The sequence below is a fragment of the Heliconius melpomene genome, chromosome 21, assembly GCF_056956725.1.
Source record: "Heliconius melpomene rosina isolate 202511_hmr_F chromosome 21, ASM5695672v1, whole genome shotgun sequence".
NCBI lineage: Eukaryota > Metazoa > Arthropoda > Insecta > Lepidoptera > Nymphalidae > Heliconius > Heliconius melpomene.
In genome coordinates this window covers 6,234,767-6,261,841 of record NC_140409.1, presented here as the reverse complement: position 1 = coordinate 6,261,841, position 27,075 = coordinate 6,234,767, and the positions used below count along the sequence as shown (strand labels likewise).

The 27,075-nt window shown below is 32.1% G+C and overlaps 3 protein-coding genes across 4 annotated transcripts; 2 read left to right on the top strand and 1 right to left on the bottom strand.

Annotated features, from left to right (window-relative positions):
* The first annotated feature begins 35 nt into the window (after positions 1-35).
* Positions 36-11,399, top strand: LOC146527036 (uncharacterized). Of its 2 annotated transcripts, none has more exons than XM_085205501.1 (12): positions 36-315; positions 393-1,008; positions 1,766-1,829; positions 1,914-2,005; positions 6,105-6,186; positions 6,902-7,061; positions 8,071-8,136; positions 8,675-8,752; positions 8,848-8,968; positions 9,639-9,896; positions 10,108-10,212; positions 10,441-11,399. In XM_085205501.1, exons 2-11 carry the CDS (start codon positions 396-398, stop codon positions 10,203-10,205), a joined length of 1,632 nt encoding a protein of 543 aa, XP_085061627.1. In that variant the 5' UTR covers positions 36-315; positions 393-395; the 3' UTR covers positions 10,206-10,212; positions 10,441-11,399. The 2 variants fall into 2 exon arrangements, with proteins under 2 accessions (XP_085061627.1, XP_085061626.1); XM_085205500.1 differs by having other exon boundaries at positions 38-315; positions 8,068-8,136.
* Positions 11,400-14,790: 3,391 nt separating this feature from the next.
* Uch-L5 (ubiquitin carboxy-terminal hydrolase L5) lies at positions 14,791-17,442 on the bottom strand. The gene is made up of 7 exons (XM_085205503.1): positions 17,286-17,442; positions 16,882-16,979; positions 16,694-16,760; positions 16,397-16,505; positions 15,940-16,167; positions 15,432-15,589; positions 14,791-15,130 (listed from the first exon to the last, which is right to left on the bottom strand). The coding sequence occupies exons 2-7, from the start codon at positions 16,952-16,954 to the stop codon at positions 14,791-14,793; spliced, it is 975 nt and encodes a 324-aa protein (XP_085061629.1). The 5' UTR covers positions 16,955-16,979; positions 17,286-17,442.
* A 1,237-nt stretch (positions 17,443-18,679) lies between these two features.
* Positions 18,680-22,452, top strand: nes (lysophosphatidylcholine acyltransferase 3 protein nessy). Its single transcript, XM_085205502.1, has 4 exons — positions 18,680-18,835; positions 19,571-20,287; positions 20,692-20,826; positions 21,019-22,452. The coding sequence occupies exons 2-4, from the start codon at positions 19,579-19,581 to the stop codon at positions 21,600-21,602; spliced, it is 1,428 nt and encodes a 475-aa protein (XP_085061628.1). The 5' UTR covers positions 18,680-18,835; positions 19,571-19,578; the 3' UTR covers positions 21,603-22,452.
* Positions 22,453-27,075: the final 4,623 nt, after the last annotated feature.

The following is a 27,075-nucleotide window of genomic DNA, read 5'->3' as shown; positions in this document are numbered from 1 at the left end:
ATTATTGCCAGTATGGTATTGTCAATAATATTGTGTGTGTGTCTACCTTTAGGTTCGCGTTGAACGCAAAATAAAATAATGATTAATGTAGAATATGGATTGTATTTGTAATAAGAGTAATCTGTATTTTAAAAGACATTATTTCACTATTAACCTTTTAATCTTTACATATTTATAAAATTGTTACATACATAAAGATATGGATGGTATGTGTGTGATGTTAATGTGAATTTATTTAATGTTATATAAAGATATATTGTTTACAAAAGTTAGATTACTTATTTTGGTACAACTGACAGTGTTAAAAAAATTACGGTAAGTAATTTGATTTAAGTTAATTATTCTTCATCATTTCTTATGAAATAAAAGGTTTTTTTTGATAATATGTTCAGTCCATGAGCAGTAGATGTGAGCAAAATGGCCGACAGCCAACGATGCCAGGGCAGCCACAGAACTTGTCAGATTTTGAGCCTCATAATGAAAACTTGACTCAAACTGAAAATAAAAAGGACATATGTCGTAATTTTATTTGGGGCACCTGTAATAAAAATATTCAATGTAAATTTCGTCATGATCTCGAGTTTGAGGAAATGAAAAAGGTGTTAAAATTTTGTCACGACTATCAGAACCCTCCTGGATGTACTCGTGAACATTGTACTTATCTACACACAACAAAAGAGGAAGAAAGTTTATTTTTTGCGACGGGACAACTACCGAGAGTCCTTGCGGAAAGACACGCCAACATGTCGGCTACAGCTGCTGAAACGATACCGCAAATAGCTTTATATATACAAGAATCGCTTGTGGGACACCCTCCTCCGCCTCCACCACCTCCAGCGCCAGTGAGTGCGCCGCCCCCACCTGCTCGTGCGCCGTTGCCTGCAGCGGTAACGGTGACAAGACAGACACCAAACATGCTTCCAATACAACAGTTATTACCGCCTCCACCGCCACCGACAGTTCCCTCAACTGTAACAACACCACAAGCTCAAGTAGCAATGTTCACAGGTAATTACATTTTCTTAATAAATATATGATTATATCCCATTTGTGGACTTGTATAAAAGTGATAAAAATATTGGAAATCATATGACCAATGCTTGGTTTATTGGCTTGTGCAGTATAACATAGGTTATTTTACGTTTTAAAAAGAACTTTATTTGAATTCCTTTTGCTACTTTTAGATTGATAACCCTAATGAACTACTGGGCTTGTTTTTTTAGAGTTCTGCATTTCAAAAGAAAAATACAGAACACTTATAGGATTTCAAAATAATAAATTAATTTAAATAGTGTAGATGTATTGTTTATTTATTTATTTTTTAATTTTCAATAATCCAAATACTAACTCATAAATATATCGCATCAATTTATTATCATCTGTATATATTTATTTTTAATCATCATCAGCTTAATGATATCTTCAGATTGTGGCAACCAGATGCAAATATATTATTATAATATGCAATTTTATTAAATACATAGTTCTTGCCAATAAAATTCCAGGATTTCTATTCTACTTTAATGGCTATGGGAAGTATGCACTTTGATATTAATAAAAATGAAAATCTTTACAAAGGAATCTAGAAACATACAAAAAAATATATAGTTGACTAATTTAGGGTCCTCCTCCATTTTGAAGAAGAAAGCTGTTAAAAATATATTATTTCTTGCTAAACACTGGCTTTGTCCATAAATACTTTTATGTTTGAAAATGTCTGCAGCTCAAATTACTAATATTATGATCTTGTATTTTTTTGTTATAGCACCACCACCTCAAAACAGTTCAGTGTATGCAGTAGCTCAACCACCACCAACAGTTTTTCCCAAGTGCGTAAAATCTAAAAAAAAATTAAAGTAAAGACTTGATACAAATTTTATTCTATATTATTAATATGTAACATGGCTTTTTAGGTTTGATGCTAGCCGCCCGCCACCTCCAATATCTGCACATTCTCAAACTAAAAATGGTTCACTTAAACGAGCATCTTTAAAAGATTGTGATGGTAAGATAATTTTTATTGCACTAAACAAAATACTGATATGTGGAATGTTAAAAATAGCGTCACAATACACTTCCCTTCCCTTTACTTAACGCTCAGCGATATAAGAAACCAAAGATGATAACCTCTAAGGAACATTAAGCTTTAGCGAATATTAAATTACGAAAAAATGCTAAGCTATTGCTATAGTCTTTTTCTAATTGTTAATTTATACATCATAGGGTAAATAACAAAATTCCAACATTCAAAATAAATTTTATATATATCTATTGCATTGATAAAACTATTTAACATTTCACTTGATATGTTTTCCGTGTCTTTTTGCGTACACTGTTTTAGTTTGCATTAAATAAAAGAATATTTAAAAATTTCTAAAATAATTTTGTTTCTTATTAACTTTTGTTTCTTGATAAAAAGTTTTATTTACATTTTATATACATATATTGCATAATATTTTATAATTTTAAAGACAAAATATTTTTGCAGCTGTTAAGCCATAAGCAGCTATTATTAACCAACATAAAAAAAAATAAAGTTATATATTCAACACCTTTATATATCATTTACATATATATGATTTCTACATGTCTCAAAAGTAGAAATTGACTATTTATAGGATAATTTGCTATCTGTCCATTGATTCTGTCAATACCATTTTTCTCAATATAACATGAAGATATCTAGCTGAATTTAATATAAAAAAATTAAGCATCTAAGTCATTGCAATCCAAAAATACGAGTGTTTGTCATTTTCTCCATATTTTATAAAAAAGAATCAAAAACTTATAAAATGAAGTTGAAGTTGTACTTTGGGACATTGTAACTTATGTAAATTTGTACTGAACCCTCGGTGGGCGAGGTCAATTCACAATTGGTCAGTTTTTTTGAAGACGGTATTTCCGCGGCGGTACCATTTCTCTCCAAGTCGGGTCCTGTCATTTTTATTTTTTGATGTATTTTATTTTATCATGAACATGCCTTAAGATACTTGAATTTGAATATATAACTTTAGATAAAACAAAAGCTTGAAATCTTAGTGTTATAGAATAGTGTCATGTAACTCTGCAATCTTTTGTCGCTACCCAATGAAAATATTTTTGAAATAAAATTATTTTGGATGGTTGGAATTATATAATGGCTGAGATGAAAACGTCGTGGAACCTACATTTCATGCGTTTTTATAAGATATATAAAAAAACTTGCTTGAAAGAAATTAAATTTAGAGGGTGTTAATAGGGTGCGAATAATGTATAAATAGATAAAGGTCATTTTATCGGGGTTTTCAATTCTTAAGCTAATTTGAATATTATTTTATATACATATATGAGGAGATTAAAGTTATCTTAAATTATTGTATTTGCATCATAACAATTCAAAATAATTCTCCAAGTATTGATGTAAGTGCTAAAAATGACAATGTCACGGAAAGCGTAGATGAGTTTATGCTTGTCTTATATAGAATAATTTGTGAATTATATAACTGTTGTGTATGGCTTGGCGATCTTTGATTTTGTTCTCAGCGCAACCTAGCAAAATCATCAAGAAGACGGAGGAGGAAAAAGACGCACACTGTGAACAGTGCGTGCAACGCGAGATCAGGTTAGGCAACCTACCGACATTCTTCTATATTATTTGAAACTGTATGTTTTATGAGTTCCTTTTTATATAAGCATTATTACTGAACAAGATTAAACATCTTTGGGAGTATTTTGTGTTGTGCGAAGCGCGTCACGTAACTAAAACATTTTTTATATTAGCGAATTTTTAGAATTAATCTTTTTAGTATTCCATTTAAAAGAGCTTTTTTAATCTAATATATAAAAAGCTCCCGATGATTCCCAACAAAATAAAAATCGCGTTTTTTTTATTTTTTTTTATATGGAATAGGCTTGCGTTTGACCGCATCAAGTCTGGCGAGTGTTGATGCGACCTACGGTGGTGCAAGTATGGGTTTGAGTCATTTTAATAACAAACTGAGGCTATGCGAACAGGTAGATAATATAAATTTAAAAAACACAATGAAACTAAAAATACCTGCACCTTGATTTTTTGCGTAAGTAGAGAATAAGAGTATAATAATAATTAAAGGGAAATACAGACGTATGGTATTCTGTATTATTTAATAAAGTAAAAAATACTCATGGATGGCATTCTTATAGTCCGTAGTTCTGTATTAATATACAAAAAAATAAAGTTAATATGAAAAATATATTACAGCTTTGTATTCTTTCAATATTTCTATAATGACAATAACATGAATTAAATGATATCGATGCGCACTTATAAGAAAGAAGTAGATTGAAAGAAGTTGATTGTTACACATTAATAGTAAATTATATTTTGGAAGAGTAACTGTTGAATTTCTTGCCAACTCTTCTCACAGTAACTTACTGTGATATAAGATGATTCATAAGTGATTGGTCTAATTGAAGTAAACCACATTAATGCTAGTCGCCCGTCACCTGCAATATCTGCACATTCTCAAATTAAAAATGGTTCTCAAACTAAAATTAGCATCTTTAAAAGATTGTGATGTTAAAATCATTTTTAATGCACTAAACAAAGTTCTGAAATGTGGAACATACAACTTCCCTTCTCTTTACTTAACGCTCAGCGATGTAAGAAACTAAATTAATCATCTTTAGTTTCTTACATACTTATATCTAAGAAAAATAAAGCTTTAGCGAATATAAATAAAAAAAAAACAAACAATGGATAAGCTATTGAATAGCCTTACAGTTGTTTTTTTATAAAATAATGTTTTTAAGGGGGAACGAAGTGTCTTAACACTAGGTTCCCTCTGCCTACCCTGCTGTGTGCGGGATACAGCGTGAAGCTTATTTATGTTTTTTATTTGTTTCAAAATTGTACATTTATATGCATTTGTCATTTATTCATCAGGGGGTAAATAACAAAATTCCAACATTCAAAATTAAATCAGCTTCACGCTGTACCCCGCACACAACAGGGTAGGCAGAGAGAACCTAGTGTTAAGACACTCCGTTCCCCACATTCCGCCGAATTTTGGAGGCATTGCGTGTTGAAAGGCGGAACTCATCGCCGCGCTTTGCCTCGACACCAGAGCGAAAAAATGGAAATTTAAATAAATATTTCATCTCCTTGAGTGAGGAATCGAACCCACAACCAGTCGGTTTTACAGTAACTCTTTGTTTCCCTGCGCCACGACTGATCTGTCAAAGTGATCGTCGACTTTGATGCCCCTTTCCTTTTGATGCCCGGTGCGGCTTAGAGGACTTGATGCCCTTTAAATGGTCTAAGGTCTAAAAAACAAACTGATCGTCGACTTTGATGCCCGGTGCGACCGCACCGCTCGCACCCCCCTAGCTACGCCACTGCTGATCTCTAATGGTCACTACGCTACGCTACGCTTACCTCATAGCAGATTCTCACCAGGAGCCTTAAAATGATGCTGTGCATCGTCTCTCCACAATAATACAAGTTTTATTGTTATGTAAAACTTGTACTATTATTTGGGATGTGACGATGCACAGCATCTGTGAGAGACGTGTTTATAACTCCTGGTGACCACGTACGACGCTATGTGATCTAAATCAGAATGATTGTATAAATTCATTCTGATACATTCAGATAAATTGATCTGTACAACCACAATAAACATGAGTAACATTGTTTTGAAAAAAATATTGTTTATGTATCTATTGCATTTAAATAATTATTTTACTTGGTATGTTTTCCGTGTCTGCTTGCGTAAATTATAATTTGCGTTAAAAAAAAAGAATGTATAATATTTTCTAAAAATATATAATAACAAAATATTCCAGTGCACATTATATTAGTAACTTGTTCAACGATAAAAAGTTTTAGACATATAATGTATTGCATAATAATGTATAATTTTAAAGAAAAAGTATTTTTGCACCTGTTGCAAAACAAAAACGAAAAACTTCAAAAGAAAAAACTAAACATAACAATCAGAATTATTCTCCAATTATTGATATATGTGCAAGAAAGTGCAATGTCACGGAAAGCGTAGATAAGTTTGTGCTTGTTTTATTTAAAATCATTTGTGAATTACATAACCTGTTGTGTATGGCTTGGCTATTTTTTGTTTTGTTCTCAGCGCAACCTAGCAAATTCAAGAAGACAGAGGAGGAAAAAGAAGCAGTTGCTCACTGTGAACAGTGCGTGCAACGCGAGATCAGGTTAAGTAACATACCAACATTCTTCTATATTATTTGAAACTGTATGTTCTATCATCGTATAAAATATAAGTAGCTTTTAGTTTTTATTATTAAAAAAGATTACACACATGTGGGAGTATTTTGTGTTATGCAAAGCGCGTCACGTAACAAAAATATTTCTTATGATAGCGAATTTTTAGAATTAATATTTACAGTATTCCCTTTAAAAGTGCTATAGCTTTTAAAATCTAGCATATAAGCTCCTGGTCATTCACATTAGAATGAAGTTCTGGCTCTAGGTTAAGACCTAGAGCTGTTAATATGTTAACACATGCTGAGGCTATGCGAAGAGGTACACACTATATATTTAACAAACACTAAATTAAACTAGATATCTTAATCTTGGTTCTATTTGCAATTTGTAAGTAAAAACAATGTTAGTAAAATAAAGGGCTAAATGGACGTCAGTTAATTTTCGATATAGAATTTTTTAAAATTCATAGATTTAATTTAGATTTATGATACCAGTTTGCTGATAACGACAAATATAATTTTAATTCATATATGACAAAATTAAAACCGTTTAACGTGGTTGTTATTGCGCGGCGATTTCAGTGTTATTACATCAAAAATAAATAAAAATAAATTTCGAAATGAAAATGATTAGATCAGGTTCCCCACATATATTGTTTCTAAAAATGTAATTGTAATATACAATACAATTTTATAATTTTAGAGTGGAATCGTTGAGAGATAAGATAACACGGTTACAGAGAGATGAAGAACACGAAGCGCTTGCTTTCAAACAAAAGCTGCTAGAATATCAAAATAGAAAAGACTTATTGAGATCACTGGTTAATCAAGACCTATATAATCTCATTGAAGAGTACTTAGAGGTAAATAAATATATATAATATATTTAATTGTATATAACCGTAAGATTAAAGATTACTAAGCTATTCCAGAAAGGCACACCTTAACATGGTAATCAAGCCGAGCAAAAGCAAATAAAAAATGATTATATAACTTAGCTTCACGCTTAATCCCTAACGGGGTAGTCAGAGGGCACGGAGCGCCAACACGCTGCATTGTGTACGGCTAAACACGCATCTGTGCTGACGTTTCGCCGTCTCATCAACGCAGCTAAGCTAAACTAATATCTTGCCATTTGCACTGCTCTAGCATTCCATCCTTTCTTTATATATTACTAGCGGACCCGGACGCGGCTACGCCTGCTTGAAATATAAGAATATAATTTCTATAGAAATGTAATTTCAATCTATATAAAATGCTAAAAGTGACTATTATATTTATTTTCATAAGGATGAATATCAAAATGACGCGGTAAGGAACGCGGTCGCGTAGCGACGACGGTTGTTATTAACATGGCAGAATAAATTGCATGTCAAATTAGAAAGTATTTTAATTTATTAGTATATATGTGTAATGTAATATTATATAGCCTATAGCACTTCTGAAGAATGCAGCTTTCATACAAAACAAAAACAAAGTAAATCGATCCAGTAGATCCAGAGATCTTAGCGTTCAAACAAACAAACAAACAAACTCTTCCGCTTTATTATATTAGTATAGATACTATACAGACTGCTAGTTTAGCATAAAAATAAACATAATAATCTTACTTTTCATATGGGATTATTTCTGAATTGGTTTGAATGTTAAATAGATTGTGTTACAAGAAGATCCTTAGAATGGATTCGGGAAATTGCTGCGGATTTCGGATTTAGAATTGTCTTTTTTTTCGCTTCTGAGCTTCTTACACTGTCTTATACTTCTTACATTTGCATTAAAAACTTATTTTAATAGACTTAAAGTAAAATAGAAACTGATCGTATATACTAGCCATATTACATTTATAATTATTATTTCAATTACTTATAGCAGATCGCATCAAATTTGGAGTTCAACGACGTCCTGCCACAATTTAATCAATCGTCTTCAATCCTTTCTGTAAGTTGTTTACATAGCTTTTGTAAGATATAGGATTTAAGGATTAAATTAAAATGTTTTTAGGATATCGTAGCCCAAAATTATATATAAAATATGATACCAACTCCAATTATTTATGAAATCGCTTGAAGGCTATATACCTAGTGTTCAGACATTTCATTTGGTAGATTTGGGCCCAAAAGTTTACGTAGCCGTAGTAAGTTAAACTTTTTTCGCTCTAAACTACTGTGGTCGAATGATTGCTTTAGAATTTAAGCTATTCGGGACTAGATTAGAAACAATTTGAATGTAATGTTCAGCAATATTATGGAACTACAGACTCTCGAGTATGTAGTTCGTTCGAGTTGAGAAAGGTTCCCTCTGCCTAACCCGGTATATGCGGGATGTACAGTGTGTAGCTGATAAAAAAAAATGTAACAATATAGTAAACATTTTCAAACACCCAACTATAAAACTTGAAAAAGTTGTAACTAAAATTTAACTTATTACTTATTAATTTTCACTCCCAAGTGTATTATTTAAATTTATTTACTTTTAGGGCATGTCTGCAGTTCCTAAACAATTCCTGATTCAACTTATGGATTGCATATTCGGAGGTGGGAGAAACTTAGAATCGGTAAGTTTATTGTATACACTTGTTGCTAACTCTGTATATTACAATTAAAAGTATTTTTTATATAATATAACTATTTGTAAATGCGATACGTTCAGATGCTGTCATCAACGTTGAGGCTGGACGAGACGCAGCTACAGACGCTGACGGTGCCAAGACGTACCCACACTGCACCTAAGTCTGATGTATTGCAATCTTTCCTGGACATATTAAAACAATGTTAGTACACTGGTATTCACTACTGAACAAATAAATATGTCATTTGTTAGACTTTTTTAAGATCGTTGTAACTATGCGAAACCAAAAATAAAGACTATATAACTAACTGAGAAGTTTAAAAGTGAATAAGATATATTCTAGATCTTGTCCTCTTTTTTCAAAGTTACTAAATAAATAATACACTTAGATTCTTGGCTGAGGTAATTTTACATCTACTAATGTTTTACAAATTACAAGTATATGTATATATTTGTAGTCCTGGGACTTGAAAAACCATCACAGGGTGTCGGTTTTTCCTATATTTTTTAAAATCAATATAATATGAAAAATACATGACAAAGATTTTTTTTTATATTTTTCTCATAACTGTCACGACTTGGTCTATCGCCTGGTTTCGTTTTATCGTTGACTCCTGGGACACCCTGTATATATATATATATATATATATATATATATATATATATATAAATATACATATAATATATATATATATGTATATATATATATATATATATACTTGTGTGTATATATATATATTAACAGGTAAAACTGTATAGGTAATAATCCTAGTGAAAGAATAAAACAAATTTAGTAATAAAAAAGAAACTTATAAAAACCTTCAATGTAGTTACATTTTGAATTTTGTTAACAACACAATTTTACTACTTAGCAAACGCTCCGGAACGGGGGTCTGCAAGTGATTTCGCATCAGATATACTAAAACATGCGAGCCACAACAGCAACACGAATGGGTGCCATCAACTTGTTAACGAGATGAAAGTGAACAGTCCAATGCAGACAGCGCCGCCGCCCACATACCAGTACGCGGGAGCTGCGTTAGCTCCCCCTCCCCCGGCTAACCCCGCGCCCACTGCCCCCGCCCCCGCAAGGATGTACTACCCCCCGCCATACCAACCAACCCCCAGTGGTATGTATATGCCTAACAAGTAGCAGCCTAATTAAATAAAGGAAGACTTCTTTTTATCACTTGAAATTAGCACTATTCATGAGAGATAACTATACAAAGATTGACCATTATGAAATGTGAATATACAAATGTATATTAAAATTTGTGTCATTTCACTAATTGCACGTGGTAGACGCGTTATTAATTTGTTGTGATAATGAATAACTTCCAGTGAGTGCGCCGCCGACGTCCGCGCCGCTGCCCACGCCCTCCTCCTACCACGCCGGCCTCCCGAGCTACGCGTCGGGGTTCTACCGACAGCAACAATAGCATTGTGGTAATATTATTATATTTGAAATTACATATATAACATTAGTGGCGGCCCGTAATTAAGTAGGCGTGGAGTCACCCGCTAGAAATGTGAATTCATTGCCTGTCTTAGTGCTCTGGAACTCAACGTCGCGATGTATCCCGCAGAAAATCAAACTCAAACCATCCCGCTTGTAAGTTACATGTTACATTACTTACTTAATACCTTAAATGTCACAAATATTCCTCTTTGCAGAATCTCAATCAGGTCTTCGGCATCGCGGCTTCGGCAAAAGGAGCGCAGTGCGAGCTGCTTGCGATACTATATCGTCGGCAGTAATGTGTGGGACAGTTTACAAAATGACATGTGTCTTACAATTGGAACAGGACATTCACGTTATTCCTGAATGAATATTATTTCTCGCATAATATTCCACGCATTAATAGTGCAGAACAGAATAATACTGTGTGTGAAATAAAGTTAATTTACTTTCAAAATATGTGAATTTAAATATAAGATGACTCCAGAATGTGTTTACGCTAAATATTACGTGCTAGTACATAGTAATACCATAGTTTTAGATGTAAGTTAAAATGTACGATCACAACTTTTTTTGGGATTCTAAATATTGTATCTAGTTTTTTAGTTCCACTTTACTGTTATTACTTAATATGAAAGTTTAACTTCAACTTTTTAATTTAATTTCTAAGGAGACCTTATTCATTTTAAATTATTAATTTTGTAGTATTTTTAGTCAACTTTTTAGTCAACTTTTTTATCAAAATAATTAAGTTTGAAAAAATTTTGTACATATATACCTAAGATTCTTATTTCAATGTTTTAAATTTATGTAAATATTGTTATAGTATAGACTATTAAGACTTGTGTTAAGTACTATAAATAATATTGGTCAACCAACTTTTTGTGGAGTACTTTGAGTGTGAATGAAGTTTTTTTTTTTAAATATATATAGATATTTTAATAAATTTACTGTATTATCACTGGACAAATTGGTTACATTTTACGTTTTTTACAGTAGCTGCAACGTTCTGGTTACATTTTTCGAGGTATTTTAACTTTACCATGCTCTACATTAGAGTTCTTTTGCAATACGAAACTAAAAAGTATTCTTATTGAATAAAATTCAACATATTGTCAATAAAAATTATGGCATTGACTGACCATAACGAAAATAAAATAATTAATGTTTCTAATCTGGATTTTCATTATTTTATTAAATAGCAAATGTCTTTAAATTTCACAGTGTTACTTTGAACATTTTATTACTTTAATAAAATCAGATTTCATGTTTACATACTGTAATAGCGATCAGGTAAAAACGCACATACATATTGATAGTTTTTATGTATAAATTAATGTACAGATTGTAACAAGATAAAAGAAAATTTAGGAGGTAATAACAGATAATGTTTTAAAAAACCTAACCTAAAAACTTAATTACTTAAATTACGAAAAACAACAATAAAGAAAAATTTTGCTTTGGAAAAAACAAATGGCATAACATTCTCTTTTTTTTTTAATAATATCGAAAAATGCACTCGTATCTCAATCATATCATGTATAATCAATAATGTATATAATGCTTTAACACCTGAATCAGTGTTCTAATACAAATTTTCATCTCGAAAATATTTACTAAACTTTTTATTGGAAATATACACGATCTCTCATAAATATCCCAGGATTTAATAATCTCTGAAGCACATCCTCATAATCTACGTAGCAATATGTGTGTGGCAGTTTTTAGCTCCTTTAAAAATCGTCACTTATTTCGTCATCACAATGCGTTTTGTATGTACGTGAAAGCTTTTTTGTCATATCATCAACTAAATGGTAATCTTTGCTTTTGTAATCTAAAATAAGATCTATATATATATAAAAAGACATGTTCCCACTGACTAAGAAGGGGTTTTGAAAAAATTTTAAGGGGTGAATTAAGGTTGAAAGTTTGTATAGAGAAAAACCTTTAAATCGGCACTGATTTTTATAAAATTTGACTAAATATCGACTCTTAAAAATATTTAATTGAACACGTGTTTCAAGGCTTATTACAATTCACATATATTTTATAAATATTCGTATAGTTCAAGCCGCCTGAGTCCGAACATTTTTTTGTCATAGCAAAAATATACTGAATAATAAATGTAGCTCGCCGCGGAAATTGACTTTGATGCGTCTTACCAATGTAATCTTAGACAAAGGCTCTCGCTAACAACCACCGCTCAGCGCCATCCCTAATGAAAAATATTTATTGTCCCACAGGACAACGTCAAAACAGTATAAATCTTGGACTGGATGAAGAATAATGTATTGAATATCGTTATAGGTAACCTTATACTAATTACTATCCAATCTCTTCTCTTCTCTATATATCATAAAGAAGTAAAAATGATGAGTCTGTACATTGAATATATTTACAAAATAATAATTGAGGGGGGCTTAGGAACAGTAAGAGAGCCCAAATCCACAAAAAAAATTGTCTGTGCCCGCTAATATCTGGATGGATTTGAATCAAACTTGGTTGTATAACCCTGGCACAAAAACAAAATGGTAGTTTATAAGATATCTTATATAATAAAAATGATTTGAAAATTATTATTAATTTACACTTTAAGTTACCTAACTGAAAATATTAACTTTTCCCCTATAACTTTTAAAATCCTTTTTTTAAATTTTTAGATAAATATGAACCAGATATGAAATCTTTATCATTTGTGTACAGCAAAAAATCATATTAAAAACAATTGTTTTTAATGTGAATATAGCTCCTAGCATATTGCCTTTTTTGGACATTGATTAATAAAAAATTGTATAAAAAAGAATTGCTTTTACTTGTTAATTTTGTTATACTCACATATGGTTTCGCCTCGGCAACATTTCCAATGAATTTTTTTTATGGCAGCACCAGCACCTATTTTAAAAAGATTTTTTTGTGACTGTGGCACGTATGGTTCGCCATCCCTGATACATACCATAAAAAGTACATAACCAGGATCATCAATTATAACATAATTTACACACATTGTATTGCTTTCTGCTGTTAAAGACATTTTAAAGCTTCCGAGCCCCCTAGACACCTTGTCACCGGCGTGAGCGTCCTACATGAAAAGCTAATACTATTAAACTACGTTTACAGGTAGTTAGAAAAAATCGACGATAAACTGTTGCGGTAAGGCCAAGAAGAAATAAACAGGAGCCCATTTGCAGAAGACCTTGAAAAACTAGCACAAGCATTAACAAAACCAGAGAAATTTACCTACATTATATTTTTAATACCGAAAATTCTCAAACTATCATGTCTATATGTACAAAAGCTACAGCTTAAAATGAGTTGGTATGATTCCAGCATTGCCAGTGGCTTACTCTATCAACAACTCTGTAGCATTTTCTTATACAAGTATTTATAAAAATATTATTGAACTATGAAAATGTTATTACATGTTTTCAGATCATTCTACAAAATCAAATAAGTCAGTCGTGGCGCAGGGGTACAATGTGTGAATGTAAAACCGACTGGTTGTAGGTTCGATATTTTCATTTCTTCGCTCTGGTGTCGACGCAAAGCGCAGCGTTGAGTTCTGCTACTCCGCAATGCCTCTGGGAATTCGGCAGAAAGTGGGGAACGGAGTGTCTTAGCAGTAAGTGTCCTCTGCCACCCGGCTATGTGCGGGATACAGCGTGAAGCCGAAATATTATAAAAAAAACTTCAAATCTGATGACATCTCTTTCAATTAATAAAATATTGTATTATGATCAGTAATTTAATAGTACATAAGGTTTAAAATTATTAAAATGTGGGTACACGACAGTTTCTTTGCATAATCGATTTTTTAGCCCATAATAAAATGAGTGGAACAAACAAGAAAAAAACTCGTCAATATTCGAAGGTATATTTGAAATTTGAGTTCACACACAACAATTTCATAGTGATTTCTTCCCAAAACTTATCATTTATATTTCTTAACAAAACAATTTTTAAAGATTTACCCAAATTATGTATGGGGGCATAAAATTTTTTGTTGTGTTAAGGTGGGGCGTGGCCTAAAAAAGGTTGGGCTATATTAGGTAACACTGTTAATTAATTGCTGCTGTTTAATGTGTATTTTCCTGTTGCTCATCATCAGCAGCGTTGGGATTGCGCAAGTAATTGTGAATGAGGAACTCGTCGGGGTCTATGAAGTCGTCGCGCGGCGCGTCGTCGGGATCGAACATGTCGTGCACGTGCAGAGGGCCGGGGTCGGGGTCCAGACCCGGCTCGAGAATCACGTCCTTGAGGAAGTCGTCGGGCGCTAGCATGTCCAGGTCGGCGGGCGGTTCCGTGAAGATGGAGTCCAGGTCGGCCAGCGAGTACTGCAGGTGCTCAGAGGCCGGCAACACGCGCGACGGGCTCGACTGTGACACGCGGCGGGCGCGGCGTGGGCGCGGGCGCGGGATGTCGTTGGCGGTAGGGGGGTTGGTGGCGACGGGGGAGATGGGAGCGACGGGGGAGGCGGGGGCGGCGGCGGCAGCGGGTGCCGGGCGGGGCGCTCGCTTCGTGCGCGGGGGGCGCGGGCAGTCGGACCGGCGCCCACCCGAGGCTTTATGCTATACTTTTTGTTTTTTGGACGTCTTCTTGAGAGCGCGCTCCTTGGCCTTCTCATACAGTGGGAGAAGCTTCTTCTCCTCTGCAAGTATCTTTAGCAGAGTAATGATGAACGGCAAGTAGTTGTGTCTCCTTCGTGCCATTTCCCTACGATATTTGGCCATCTTGCTCTCTTCTAAATCTATCAGCATCCTGAGTCGGCGGATTTCAGCGTCAGAGTCATCAGTCTCCATGCCCAGCATTCTTGTTTCATTTATTAATTCTTGGATTTGTCGCTCGTAAATCATTTTTCTATCAGATACAAGTGCCATAAGATTGAAGTGAATTTCACCATCCTTATACCTTTATAAAATAAAATAGTAAATAATTTGTATGTATGTTTTACCCAACAAATTAATTATTTCAACAATAAGGTTATTTAAAGAAACAATGTTTAGAAGATGAATGTAATTAAAGATATAAGTAAATAAAAGAAGAATAAAGAGCAAAAACTAGGTAATGAATACAACAAACACATTGTTTGACTGTACCTCAAGGTTAATCAAGAGGGGATATTAAGAGGTAAATGGGGTTTACCTTTCCCTTAGGTTCTTTAGAGGTCTACCTTGTTATTTAAGGGATACCGTGTTAAAAATAATCTTACTCATTTATTCGCTTTAAAATAATAGGACGAATGACATCAAGCCAATCTTGATTCTGGGCCACAGCACCATGATCAATTGGTCCATCTCGTAGCCCATCAAGTTCATATAGTCGCCCGTCTATTGGCATATAGCCAATGAAATGATATGCATCTTCGTCCTTAAATTAAATAAATTATATAAAAATCCTATTTTTAGATCTCATTTTATAATTATAAAAAATTTAAAAAGTAAAGAACATCATCTGACTGAAAGGCATTAGTTGTGGGCTCAATACCCATTCGGGTTTATAATTGTATTAAAAAGCCATCTCCATAATCACATAGTCCAGAATCAGAGTTAGAATAAGTTACACCACTCGACACACAATGCTTCAAAATTTGTGCAGTGAGTGGGGAGGGGAGTGTCTTAACACTGAATTTGCTCTACCTACCCTGCTCTGCAAGGGACAAAAGAATAAGGAACATATTGTGAAGCTGCATTTTGCTTGTAAAAAATAAAGCGACTTACATTACTTGGAGCCTTGTTGTCAAATTCAAAAAGCGTTTGTTGTGACATTGAATTATGCGCAGATCGTATCGTCTGAGAATTGCTAAGGGTTAAGCCTCGCATTTTAGGATCAAATAACATACTAAATTCTTTTAATTTTGTTAACTCTGGACCTAAATCTACATCTGGATGGTTACAATTCAACAGTAAACTAATTACTGCTTGTGTTGCACATGCATTATTAATGACCTGAAAAAATAGAGAAAATTGTTCATTGAAAGCCATTCATGGTGGGACAATGTCTGGTTGTAAACATACCAGTTGTAGCCTATAGGTCCCATTGCTTAAATTGAACAGCAAAAAAAGGGAACAGAGTTATTTAACACTAAGTCCACTCAAGCTATTCTGCTATATGCAGTTGAACATATCATTCAAACATAGAAATATTAAGTGTTGTAAGTTAATTAAAATACATTACCTGTTTTGCAAAGAAAATTTTTTCAAGTCGCTGTTTATCTTTTACAACAGGTTGAACTGGTTCATCATGTTGTTGATATTTGAATAAAAATATTAAGCCATGTACAGGTCTGTAAATGTTAATGCAATGAGAATAACTTAAGTAACTAGAAGCAAAATTTTATTATATTACAACTTTATTAATAAATAAACAAAAAATCGACTTATTAATTAAATAAATAAAGTTGCGCTTCTATTCTTTAAAAGAGTAGTTGCTTATTCATTTCACATCTGTTGTATTTTGTATACATGGCAATACCTCAAATTATCGAACACTCCTTCTTCATTAATAGACCACAGCTCTTCAACTTGAACACCATTTACACCTTTAAAAGTTAAGATACTGCTATACTAATATTTATAAGTGATTTAGATTTCCAAATGAATTTAATTTTTAGTAAACTATAAAAATAATTTAAGTGTAAAAGAAAAATTTTAATTTGTTACCAAATTTCTTGATTAATTGTGTAAATACACCAGGATCACTTTCAATTAAACACCAATCACCGGCCGACTCCATTTTCGCCGTGTGAACCTCACACACGCTGAAAAGTTAATTCAAAATGATTTCGCAAAGTACTATAGGAATTAATTATATTGGCAAAGTAAGATCTGAATAGCAAATGCTACTGATATATCTCTCCCTTAACAAAGTTTCATTATTTTATAACAATATTTCTGTATATGTAGTATAGAATATGAGTTTGAGAACATAAAGATAGTGGAGTATAAAGTTTTATCTTAATATTTTTTTCCATTATCTATAAAGATTTTCTTTATAAAAACATATTATTTGAGATAGTAGTTAAATATTTATATAATTGATAAGTAAATATATAATAACTAGGTACCTTTTCTCTCTCAATTATTCGCCTCGCTTCGTACTTCGTTTACCAATGCATTCACATTTCACAGATAAATAATAATATATTTAAAGTGACAAAATAAAGTGATATTTGATGTCTCATTGCATTTGATCGGCAGATTATATATAGGAACTGCTAAAAATTCAAAATGTATCTTGATTGTTGAAGTTGATACACGTGTTTCCAATTATTACATAGTCTGCAGTGGCAATACAAGTTATATTAACCGCTACCCAAAGATGGATAATCGACTATATAAACAAAAGCTGATTTAATTTATATGTGTGCTACATAAAAATTGTTATATGTCTTTTACATATCAACGAAAGTCAACGTTTATTAAGAAACTAGCGCCTCCCCTGATGATTTGACTGATGATGATTGAACTACATGATTATTCATATTATTCATTTAATAAACAGAAGTGATGACAATCAAATGTGTTGAATTTTTGATGTCAATGAATAATTTGATTTACTCGTTCACAAACAGCCTTAAATGTTAAATTATTGATTTGTGTTTATAATATTCTTTGTAAAATAACTTTAATGATTGCATATTACAAAAATCTAATCGAAAAATCCAATATTGAAATCGATTCTAAAATAATTAATCGAACAAATGAATCTAATATCGAATCGAAAATAATTAACTGCAAACCTCCTCCTTGTTTTGAAAATCGGTAGTATAAGTATAGATATGGATTGCTATATACTTGCAGGCAAACTCATGCCTTGAGTTCATTCAAATTACTATAACTTTTTATTTAATGAACCGATTTTGATGAAACAAATTTTAAATGCTAAGCTGGGTTAAAACAAAGAAATTGGTGAGTCACTCACACAGGTGTGTGAGTTTTACGTAAATCGGTGTAGTACTTTCAGAGATTAGCGTGACCATACATACAGACAGACAGACAGACAAGATGAAACGACACACACTTCACTCATAAACAATTAGCAAATAGCAACTATGAACTAGGAAGTCGAAACTCGAGAATGAACAACGAAGTACGGTTTACGACCTACAAAGTGAAACGCCAGAGTTGCCAAGTTGTCAACTCAGATTTTGAAAAAGACGAAGGCCAGATAAAAAAAATACAGAGAAATAGTAATATAAAATGAAAAATATATAGGATATATAAAAGTTTATAAGATTAAAAGTAGTAATTTTTTTTGCTTATGATATTTCTTTTTATATTAAAATAAACACGTGAACACTCGTAGTATTATGACGTGTACGCGACCAAATTTCGATAATGTGTTCCTACTGACATCGATGTTACGATGTTTTATTTAATGCAATATCGATGTTAAAACATCGATATTTTGTCTGCTAACATCGATTATCATCGGGCATCCCTATTTCGTTGTACTAGGATTGTAGAGCCTGTTGTGCCTGAGTAAATGTGTTCTGTGGTTGTGCCCTCTACGTTACAAAGACTACATTTGTCTATTATTTTATTACCGAAGTCCGAATATTATTATTATATTTGTATTTTTTCTCGAAGAAAAGCTGATCTTGTAATTACACAGGTATGTATATGAAACACAAGCTTTTATTAAGCTTAATCTATTGTTAATTTAACTTAATGATTTTGTGAAATATAATATTGTTGATTAAGTAATTACATATGCACTTTCCCACCAAATTACATGCCAATATTATTCATAATTATATGTAAACTTTTCTTATTTATTAAGTTCAACTAAGTTAGCAAATAATATAAACTGCAATACCTATCTACTGCCTAGCCTCAGTTCAACTTAGTATATTTGAATATTAATATTATTTGCATTAGAAATATATTAGTGAAATATATAATCAGTATCAGTGGTATATCAGTATGACTATAATCCATTATAACCTAGCGGTGCTGTTTATACCCTGATGAAAAGAGTAAACTAAACATGTCCTTCATCATCAAAATAAATTTGTTAAATAAATATCAATAATTTAACTCACATACTTTTTCAAATATTAATAATTTTATCAGTAATAAAAATAAAAATTTACTAATGATAATTCAAATGTACGTAAGACTTAGCACGGCCACAAGTCAACCACTGTTTTTTCTTAAACTAAAAATTCAAATCCTCTTTAAATAATCAAAAATGGCTTAGAATGTCTAGAAAACTAATTACAATTTTTTAAAAACATTATAAATTCTGAACACTGAAAATAATTCCAGTCATAATGGTTTAAGTCTTGAATTTTTTATTATAATGTGGCAATCATATTTTTAAATAAATATTTTTTTTGCTTAACAGGTATCAACATGATTGGCCTTTTTTTGGCTCTCTTGGGCTATATAGGACTCAGTCCTGTGCCAATAGTAGCCAATCTTATTGGCACAACTGAGCCGGCACTAAAATTACTTATCTCCATATTATTAGGATATCCTCTGGGTATTATTTATAATAAGTATGTTAAAAAATATAATAAATATAGAAGTGTTTTCTTTATAGTAACTGGATTGGACATAAGCTTATATAACTTTGGTTTCTCCTTTTATCACAATCTTTTACCTGCTTTGGTAATTTACATGACAACTAAATTATTAGGACCAGGCAAGAATAATGCTATTGTAACTTTTATATTCAATTTGTCATACCTTCTGATAGGGTATGCTAAAACAGAGTCTGAAGATTATGATATTACTTGGACAATGCCACACTGTGTATTAACTCTTAAATTAATAGCACTATCCTTTGATTTATGGGATGGCCAAAAAATGTTGAAAGAAAAAAATATATCAGACAACAACAAATTGACTGCTTTACAATTTACACCAGATTTCTTGGATCTTATTGGTTTCATCTATTTTCCGGCCTGTTTCCTTGTGGGTCCTATTTTTTCCTTTAGACGATACCTTGATTTTATATCCGATAAATTCCCAGTTGATACAGAAGCTCATATATTAGAAGATCAAGCAATGAAAAGATTACTCCAAGGCTTAGCATATCTAGTGGCTTTTCAAGTTGGAAGTAAGTATTCTGGCATTAAATATTTAAACATGTATATCTCATAATAGATTAAATTTAATTAAAACTTAAGATTATTCATAAGTGATAAAAACAATTGTGAAAAATAATTTTAGATAATTTAATCAGGCAACCATATTTTTTTCTCAGCTCCACACTGTATGTAAGCCGTTACAGGATAGGCAGAAGGCGCCTAGTATTAAGATACTTCGCGAGGTATTGCATGTTGCATGGGGGAATTGCAAGCTGCGCTTTGTGCTCAACACCAGATTTCATCGAGTGGGAATCAAACCCTCAACTTGTCGCGTTTACATTCACAAGCTTGTGTTCCTGCACCACTGTTTTTATATAACTGTATATGTATATTATTTGTATTTATAATTTACTTGTATTGTTTTTTTTTTTAGTTTCTGTGTTTGATATGAAGTATATGCTTTCTGAAGATTTTTCTGAAACATCAATTATTTACCGTCACTTCTACAGTGGATTGTGGGCTCACTTTGCTCTTTACAAATATATATCTTGTTGGCTTCTCACAGAAGGTATCTTTTTTCTTGTATTTTTTATATAACATAACAATATACATATTTAAAAACAGAAACAAGTTCATTACAATAATATAGCTTTATTTTTCTGTAAACAACCAATGTTGCTCTGATATACTTAAAAATCTATATTTTATAGAATTTGTGAGATATCAATGTATGTGTATACACATGTGTGTTGTCTTTCAGCATCATGTATTCGTTTTGGGCTGTCTTACAATGGCAAGGAGAAGACTGAAACAGGTGAAGTATCCAAATGGGATGCTTGCAATAACATCAAACTGATGAGATTCGAAGGCGCCACCAAGTTCCAACACTACATAGACAGCTTCAACTGCAACACTAACTACTTTGCAGCTGAGTATGTCTACAAGAGACTCAAGTTCCTTGGCAATAGGAATCTTAGTCAGTTCTTCACACTACTATTCCTTGCTCTCTGGCATGGAACTCGATCTGGTTACTATATGACATTTTTCAATGAGTTCATTATTATTTATATGGAGAAAGAATTTGAAAGCATTATCAGTAAAACGGAAATGTACAATAAACTGTGGGCCTCTCCCGCTAAGTCATTGCTGTATGTGGCTCTTAAAATTTATACAATTGTATTCATGGGATGGAGCTTGATTCCTTTTGATCTAAAAGTTTTCAGTAAATGGTGGCAACTTTACACCAGCTTATATTTTTCTGGTTTCATACTTTTCTTGCCGTGGCCATTTGTATATAAACCTGCTCTTATAAAAGGAATCAAGATGCTGTCACCATCGCAATAAACCTACTGATAATAATGAACAAGTGATTTTTGTGAAGAAAGCTAAGAGTTGTGGACAGTGTAATTATAGGGTTGAGGCTATCTTGTTATTTTATTGTAAATTATAAAAATTGCTTAGGCGAAAGTGCATTTGCGACTGTCCCAACATATGTGAATAAGAATGTTGTCGGTTTGTAGATATAACTGGAAATAACTGGAGGTATACTGCTAAAAAACTCAAATGGTATTCAAACGAAAAAGCCATGCTAGAAAAATTAAAAAAATAAGACAGAATAGTACAGACAATGGTTTACAATCAACAGTAAAATAATTACTTCCTATATGACAGAAAGTACTTAAAATATTTAATGATAGTGAATTATAAGAATACAACATGATAAAGCAGTAAACCTTCTGAATAATTAATACAGTTAAGATTTGTTTATTTTATAAGAGTTCTATTATGATTAAGATTGAAAATAGAAGAAAATGATTATATTTCTTAAAATGTAACTATAAGTGTAATATGTCTTGCAGCTACACTAACAGATTACATTTATAGTTAATTAAAAAAAAATGGATGTTGCTGCTTTTGCTTTTATACAACTCATTTGGATAATAATAATATGACTGTCAGTTACCTATATTATGTTTTATCTTTCATGTTAGTTTAATCATTTGTTAATTATTTTAAACTCAAGGCTTGTTACTATTGTATTCAGTTTGATTTTTATTTACGTTTTAAAGGTTATGTATCACTCTGCCAACTTGTATTTGCCCAGTATATATTCGATTTTTAAAAAACTGTTGGCTGGTTATGTTAAGGGTAATTGTTATATTTGAGAATCATAATTATACGAGTATATCATGTACTTTTGATTTTTTTATTAAATACCTATTTAAATTATATTCTATCCAATTTTTTTTAATAGTATTTAAGTATTTAATCTGATATATTTTTAGAACTTAAAATATTTCATCTTATATTATTATTATATAAGATTTGAACATTTAATAAACTTGAGCATCTGCAATATCTTATAATTAGATTTATTTTTGAATTAAGGAAAAATGACCTGTGTCCCAGTATCGTATTCAACTGAAATGATTGTCAATAGTATATAGGCGTCACTTGTGTGCCCTCTCTCCTTTTATGGTATCCTTTTCAATCCTGTTGCACCATCCTACCTCAAGGAACGTTTTAAGTTCCTAGGGTCAGACACCCTTCATTGCCAAAACCTCCATTCCCACCATAACCATATCCTCGAAATTCCTCGATGCCGCACGAAATGCTATAGTGACTATTTTACTGTTAAAACAGTAAAGCTATGGACAGCTTATTCCATAGCTGCCACTGGAAGTTAGACGGTCCCAGTCAATTGGGATTTTTAAACGACGTCTTAAACTTTACTATCTTCAACCTAATTCATAAAAGGGCAATATTATAAATGTATATGTATTTATTTTTAATAGTTGTATGCTTGTATGTATGTATATATGTAGCTATGTATGTATGTATGTTTGTATACAGATGGAAGAGGCAGCGCTCCTTTTACTGAAACTGCATATAGGGTAAAATATTTCAAACCCAGAATTAAAAAAAATAATCAAGGTACTACAACAGTTTGGACGTAGGATTTTTTTTTCATTTTACGATTTTTATCCATACCTGTATTTCGGGGGACGCACACATAAGTGTACGACGTTGCCGCTTTGACAGGTAAGTGTGTGCGTGCCTATGTTATACTTTACACATAGCGTTTTATTTTAAAACGATAATTTTATTATTTATTTTGTTTGAAAAAATAACTTTTTGGGAATTTTTTTTTTCTGAATTATATTAGGCTTTTATAGAGTAGTTAAAACTGTTGTTTCATTTAAAGTGGTACTGACAATTCCACCCTGTATATGTATGTATTAAACTATTTTGTATTCACTATATATTGGTATATATTTTTTTATAGTACTTTTTGCACCTTCTTCTAAATTTAATCCTTCCGTTTTTCTTTTGGTTGCCCGTAAGAAATCGCTTTCAGTGATAAGGCCCCATTGCACACTTGTTTAATCGTATTTCTAATAATCTGTTGTGTAATTTTTTTTCTTCTTATTTGTGCATTAAAGTATTATATTATCATAATATAAGTTTTGCGTGTAAACTTCATAATTTCTTGTACTACACTGCTTAGAAGATTTTTATAAGTCCAGTTATGCTCTAGGCGAAAAAAATCAAGGTGACTGTTGTAGGCTGTGTCTAGTGCTAGAATTTAGAACATATTTAGTAGAAAATCTGCAGTTGATCTATTGCAATTAAATCTAATGTAATTTACTTTTGTAAAGTTAGTCTTTGTGTCCTATTCATGTTCTGTTTGCGAAATAATATGTTTACCAGAAATAAATAAATGTTATTCAAAAACAAAACGCCTTGTCATATTGCCCGTAAGTATTTACCCTAATTGTGTAACTGGGAGTAGGTAGGTATATTAAAAACAAATATCAATGTTAGTCTTACTACATACTTAACTCATAAGTCTAAATTAAACTATGTTTTTTTTTGGTGGGTAGGCGTTAAAGTGCGAACACGCGATTTTTCTACTCTATATATAATATTTCACCTCCTCGAGTGGGGATCGAACCCACAACCGTCGCGTTACAGTCACACCCTTGTGCCGCTGCGCCACGACGGACTCTTAAATCAATTACTTGCTTAATATATCTATTAACATTACAATGACAAATTAATTAGGTATTGATGTTAATAGAATACCTACTGGGCAACTATGAAGAAACAATAGGTTACAAATTGTAGGATTTATTTATTTAAATTCTTTGGAAATTTTCTTTTTTGTATCTAATATTCCTTTAAAAGAAAACATAAATTGAATTGAAATCAAATTAGATATATTTAAAAATGGCGCTCAGTTAGCGTTTACTTTTTAGCCGACCGCGCTACGCAAAAGAGAGAATGTGTTTATGGGGATAACGCGGGTCCGCGAACCGCCACAAGCTCCAAGACTTACTGATTAGCTAACTTTAACAGCGGACCTTGTGAAGATTTGATTGGTTGAAAAATTGTGACTATTATTTTCATTCAAACATACATGTACACAAACATAGATTAACTCTCCGGTCCGGTAAAAAGTGAACTAACATAAAAGACGAAAAGCATAAAATAATAAAGTCAAATGGAATCTAATGTTAAAATACTCCGCCTAATATCTCACTTTCCGTCCACTTTTTGAGACATTGCTTGTTCGGTGGAAACCGTGAAATCACTCATCGTCGTGCTTTGTGCTAGGAATCTATCTATATATACAAAATCGAAAGGTCACTCACTTATCACGAAATCTCAGAAACTACATGTGCTAGGAATCTCCAATTTTGCATAGGAGTTACTTATAGGACGTAGGTGCTCGCTAAGACGGGAATTTGTAATATTCAACTTCTAAGGGGTTGTTTTTGGGGTTGAAAATTTGTATGAAACTTCGTTACTACCAATGCTAGAAGTCTCAAATTTGACATGGACGTCACTTATAGGACGTAGGTACTCGTGGAGATAGAAATTAATAATAACGTAGTTTACGCAGGCGAAGCCGCAGGCGGGCCGCTAGTTATGAATATAATTCTAATAGGAATAGAACTCACAACCGTCGCGTTTACAGTCAGCCTCTGACGCTTAATAGCGTAAGACCCGGCTGCTAAAATCTGCAGGTATATCTGTTTTTAAATGAAATTTATTTTTTATGTATTATATATGGCAGTAAAATAGTAATATTACATTATTAAATGTCCCAAATAACATTTTTCTAATATATCTTCTATGTACAGACACGACATAAGTTACGATTTTATTATAAATATAGATAAGTTGTTTTTTTCTCAAAACTATTGAATATTCTTATGGGAACTACAAAAATGCAACCTTAATTCACTAATTCTTACATTAGAAATTTTAAGTGCTTTGCAAATATGCATTATATATTAAAACAGGAACGTATCTAATTCAGTGTATTAAGTAAATAATTAAATAGTTTAAGCGTGCGAAGCCGCGAGCATGTCGCTAGTGGTTTTGTAAAGTGTAAACTAAATGAACTTGTCAAAATTGTTCAGCAATATCCGGGTGGAAGGCGGTGGGAAAGGACACCTGCAGCCAATCCGCATCTTGCTTTTGTATTGATCCAGCTCCGCCCAAAACCTCTAATTTTCTATATGTTCACATTAATCTGGAGTTTGCGAATAGTAATTTTTCATTAAAAGTAATTTAATGTTTCTTATATTGCATATTCTGAATTTACAGTACTTAGGTATAGAAATATTTTCACATACTATTGCTACTCGAAAATAAAATAGAAAATATTATTTTAATTATTTTAAAAGAAAGTATAAAAATAACAATTAACGGAATTACTGGTATTTATATTTTGTACACGTATTTTGTGTCGGTGTCAATCTAAACAAAATAAAGAGAAATACATCCCAGAGCTACACTGCGATGTGGGAGACACAGCGTGAAACTATTTTATTTAATATTAAATCAACATTAAATACACTAAAATTATTTGTATTTTATTTTAATACAAAATAGTTTATAGTGTCTCCATCAATAATGAGGAATGGTAATAGGTATGAAATAATGCTTCAAAGTTCGTTACAGTAATGTTTTTACGTATACAAATACACTAGTTTTTGTTTCATTAAAAAAAACCAAGTAGTTATGATTTTACAGGCATTTGAAGTTTGCAAAAATTTTAAATGCCGCTAACAGTCCCGCGGTCGGCGGTGACGTCACAGGTCTTGCAACTCGCTAGTCGCCGATGATAGTTAGGAGATCTCGCGCAGTACTTTGTTTGTTTGATACTTACCTGTGCTAAAGTGTTAATCCAATTAATTAAAATGGATGAGGGATTCGAAAAAGGGCAATCGGGTAACCTAGCCGTAATAGATGGATTTATGGTTGCCGATTACTTATCGAATAATAGTGATTTCATCGCCGCAGAAATGCAAGGAGTAAAAATGCGAAGATAAGTTTTGTTGTCTAACTAGTAATATTATGTCGATTTGGGGTAGGGATAGATAATAATATCTTATGTTATTTTATTTGAAATTATTTATTTAAAACTGTAATGTAACCTAACCTAACTAGTTTCATATTGTAGGTAACGCTATTTGCGTTAAAAGTACCAAACCTTTTATTCCAGTTCAAAGTAGTAAGATTGTTTTATAAGTGAAAATAATATAATAATAATATAACTAAATACATGCAGTAAGTTGAGCAGATGTACATTTTCTTTTATGTAGATTTTTAATATTTTTATATATGTATATCTAAATAATATTTTTATTGTGATTATTGTAGATCGGCAAGAGAGAGTTATGGTCATGATGCAATTGCGTAGATTACCAAATGTAGATTACAGCAGAACACCGCGCACGTATTAAACCATATTATTGCAGTTTAGAATGCAATGAAAAGAACCAATAAGTTTATACGGATTGTA

Bases quoted from the DNA above. Each gene is read 5' to 3' on its own strand.
- nes (XM_085205502.1), top strand. From the start codon at position 19,579: ATGATTGGCCTTTTTTTGGCTCTCTTGGGCTATATAGGACTCAGTCCT. The intron at 20,288-20,691 runs GTAAGTATTCTG...TTTTTTTTTTAG, and splicing joins AGTGGCTTTTCAAGTTGGAA to TTTCTGTGTTTGATATGAAG. The intron at 20,827-21,018 runs GTATCTTTTTTC...GTTGTCTTTCAG, and splicing joins TTGTTGGCTTCTCACAGAAG to CATCATGTATTCGTTTTGGG.
- LOC146527036 (XM_085205500.1), top strand. From the start codon at position 396: ATGAGCAGTAGATGTGAGCAAAATGGCCGACAGCCAACGATGCCAGGG. The intron at 6,187-6,901 runs GTTAAGTAACAT...TTATAATTTTAG, and splicing joins TGCGTGCAACGCGAGATCAG to AGTGGAATCGTTGAGAGATA. The intron at 8,137-8,674 runs GTAAGTTGTTTA...ATTTACTTTTAG, and splicing joins AATCGTCTTCAATCCTTTCT to GGCATGTCTGCAGTTCCTAA.
- Uch-L5 (XM_085205503.1), bottom strand. From the start codon at position 16,954: ATGGAGTCGGCCGGTGATTGGTGTTTAATTGAAAGTGATCCTGGTGTA. The intron at 16,168-16,396 runs GTAATGTATTTT...CTATTTTTTCAG, and splicing joins AAATTTTCTTTGCAAAACAG to GTCATTAATAATGCATGTGC. The intron at 15,131-15,431 runs GTAAGATTATTT...TATTTTATAAAG, and splicing joins ATTTTAAAGCGAATAAATGA to GTATAAGGATGGTGAAATTC.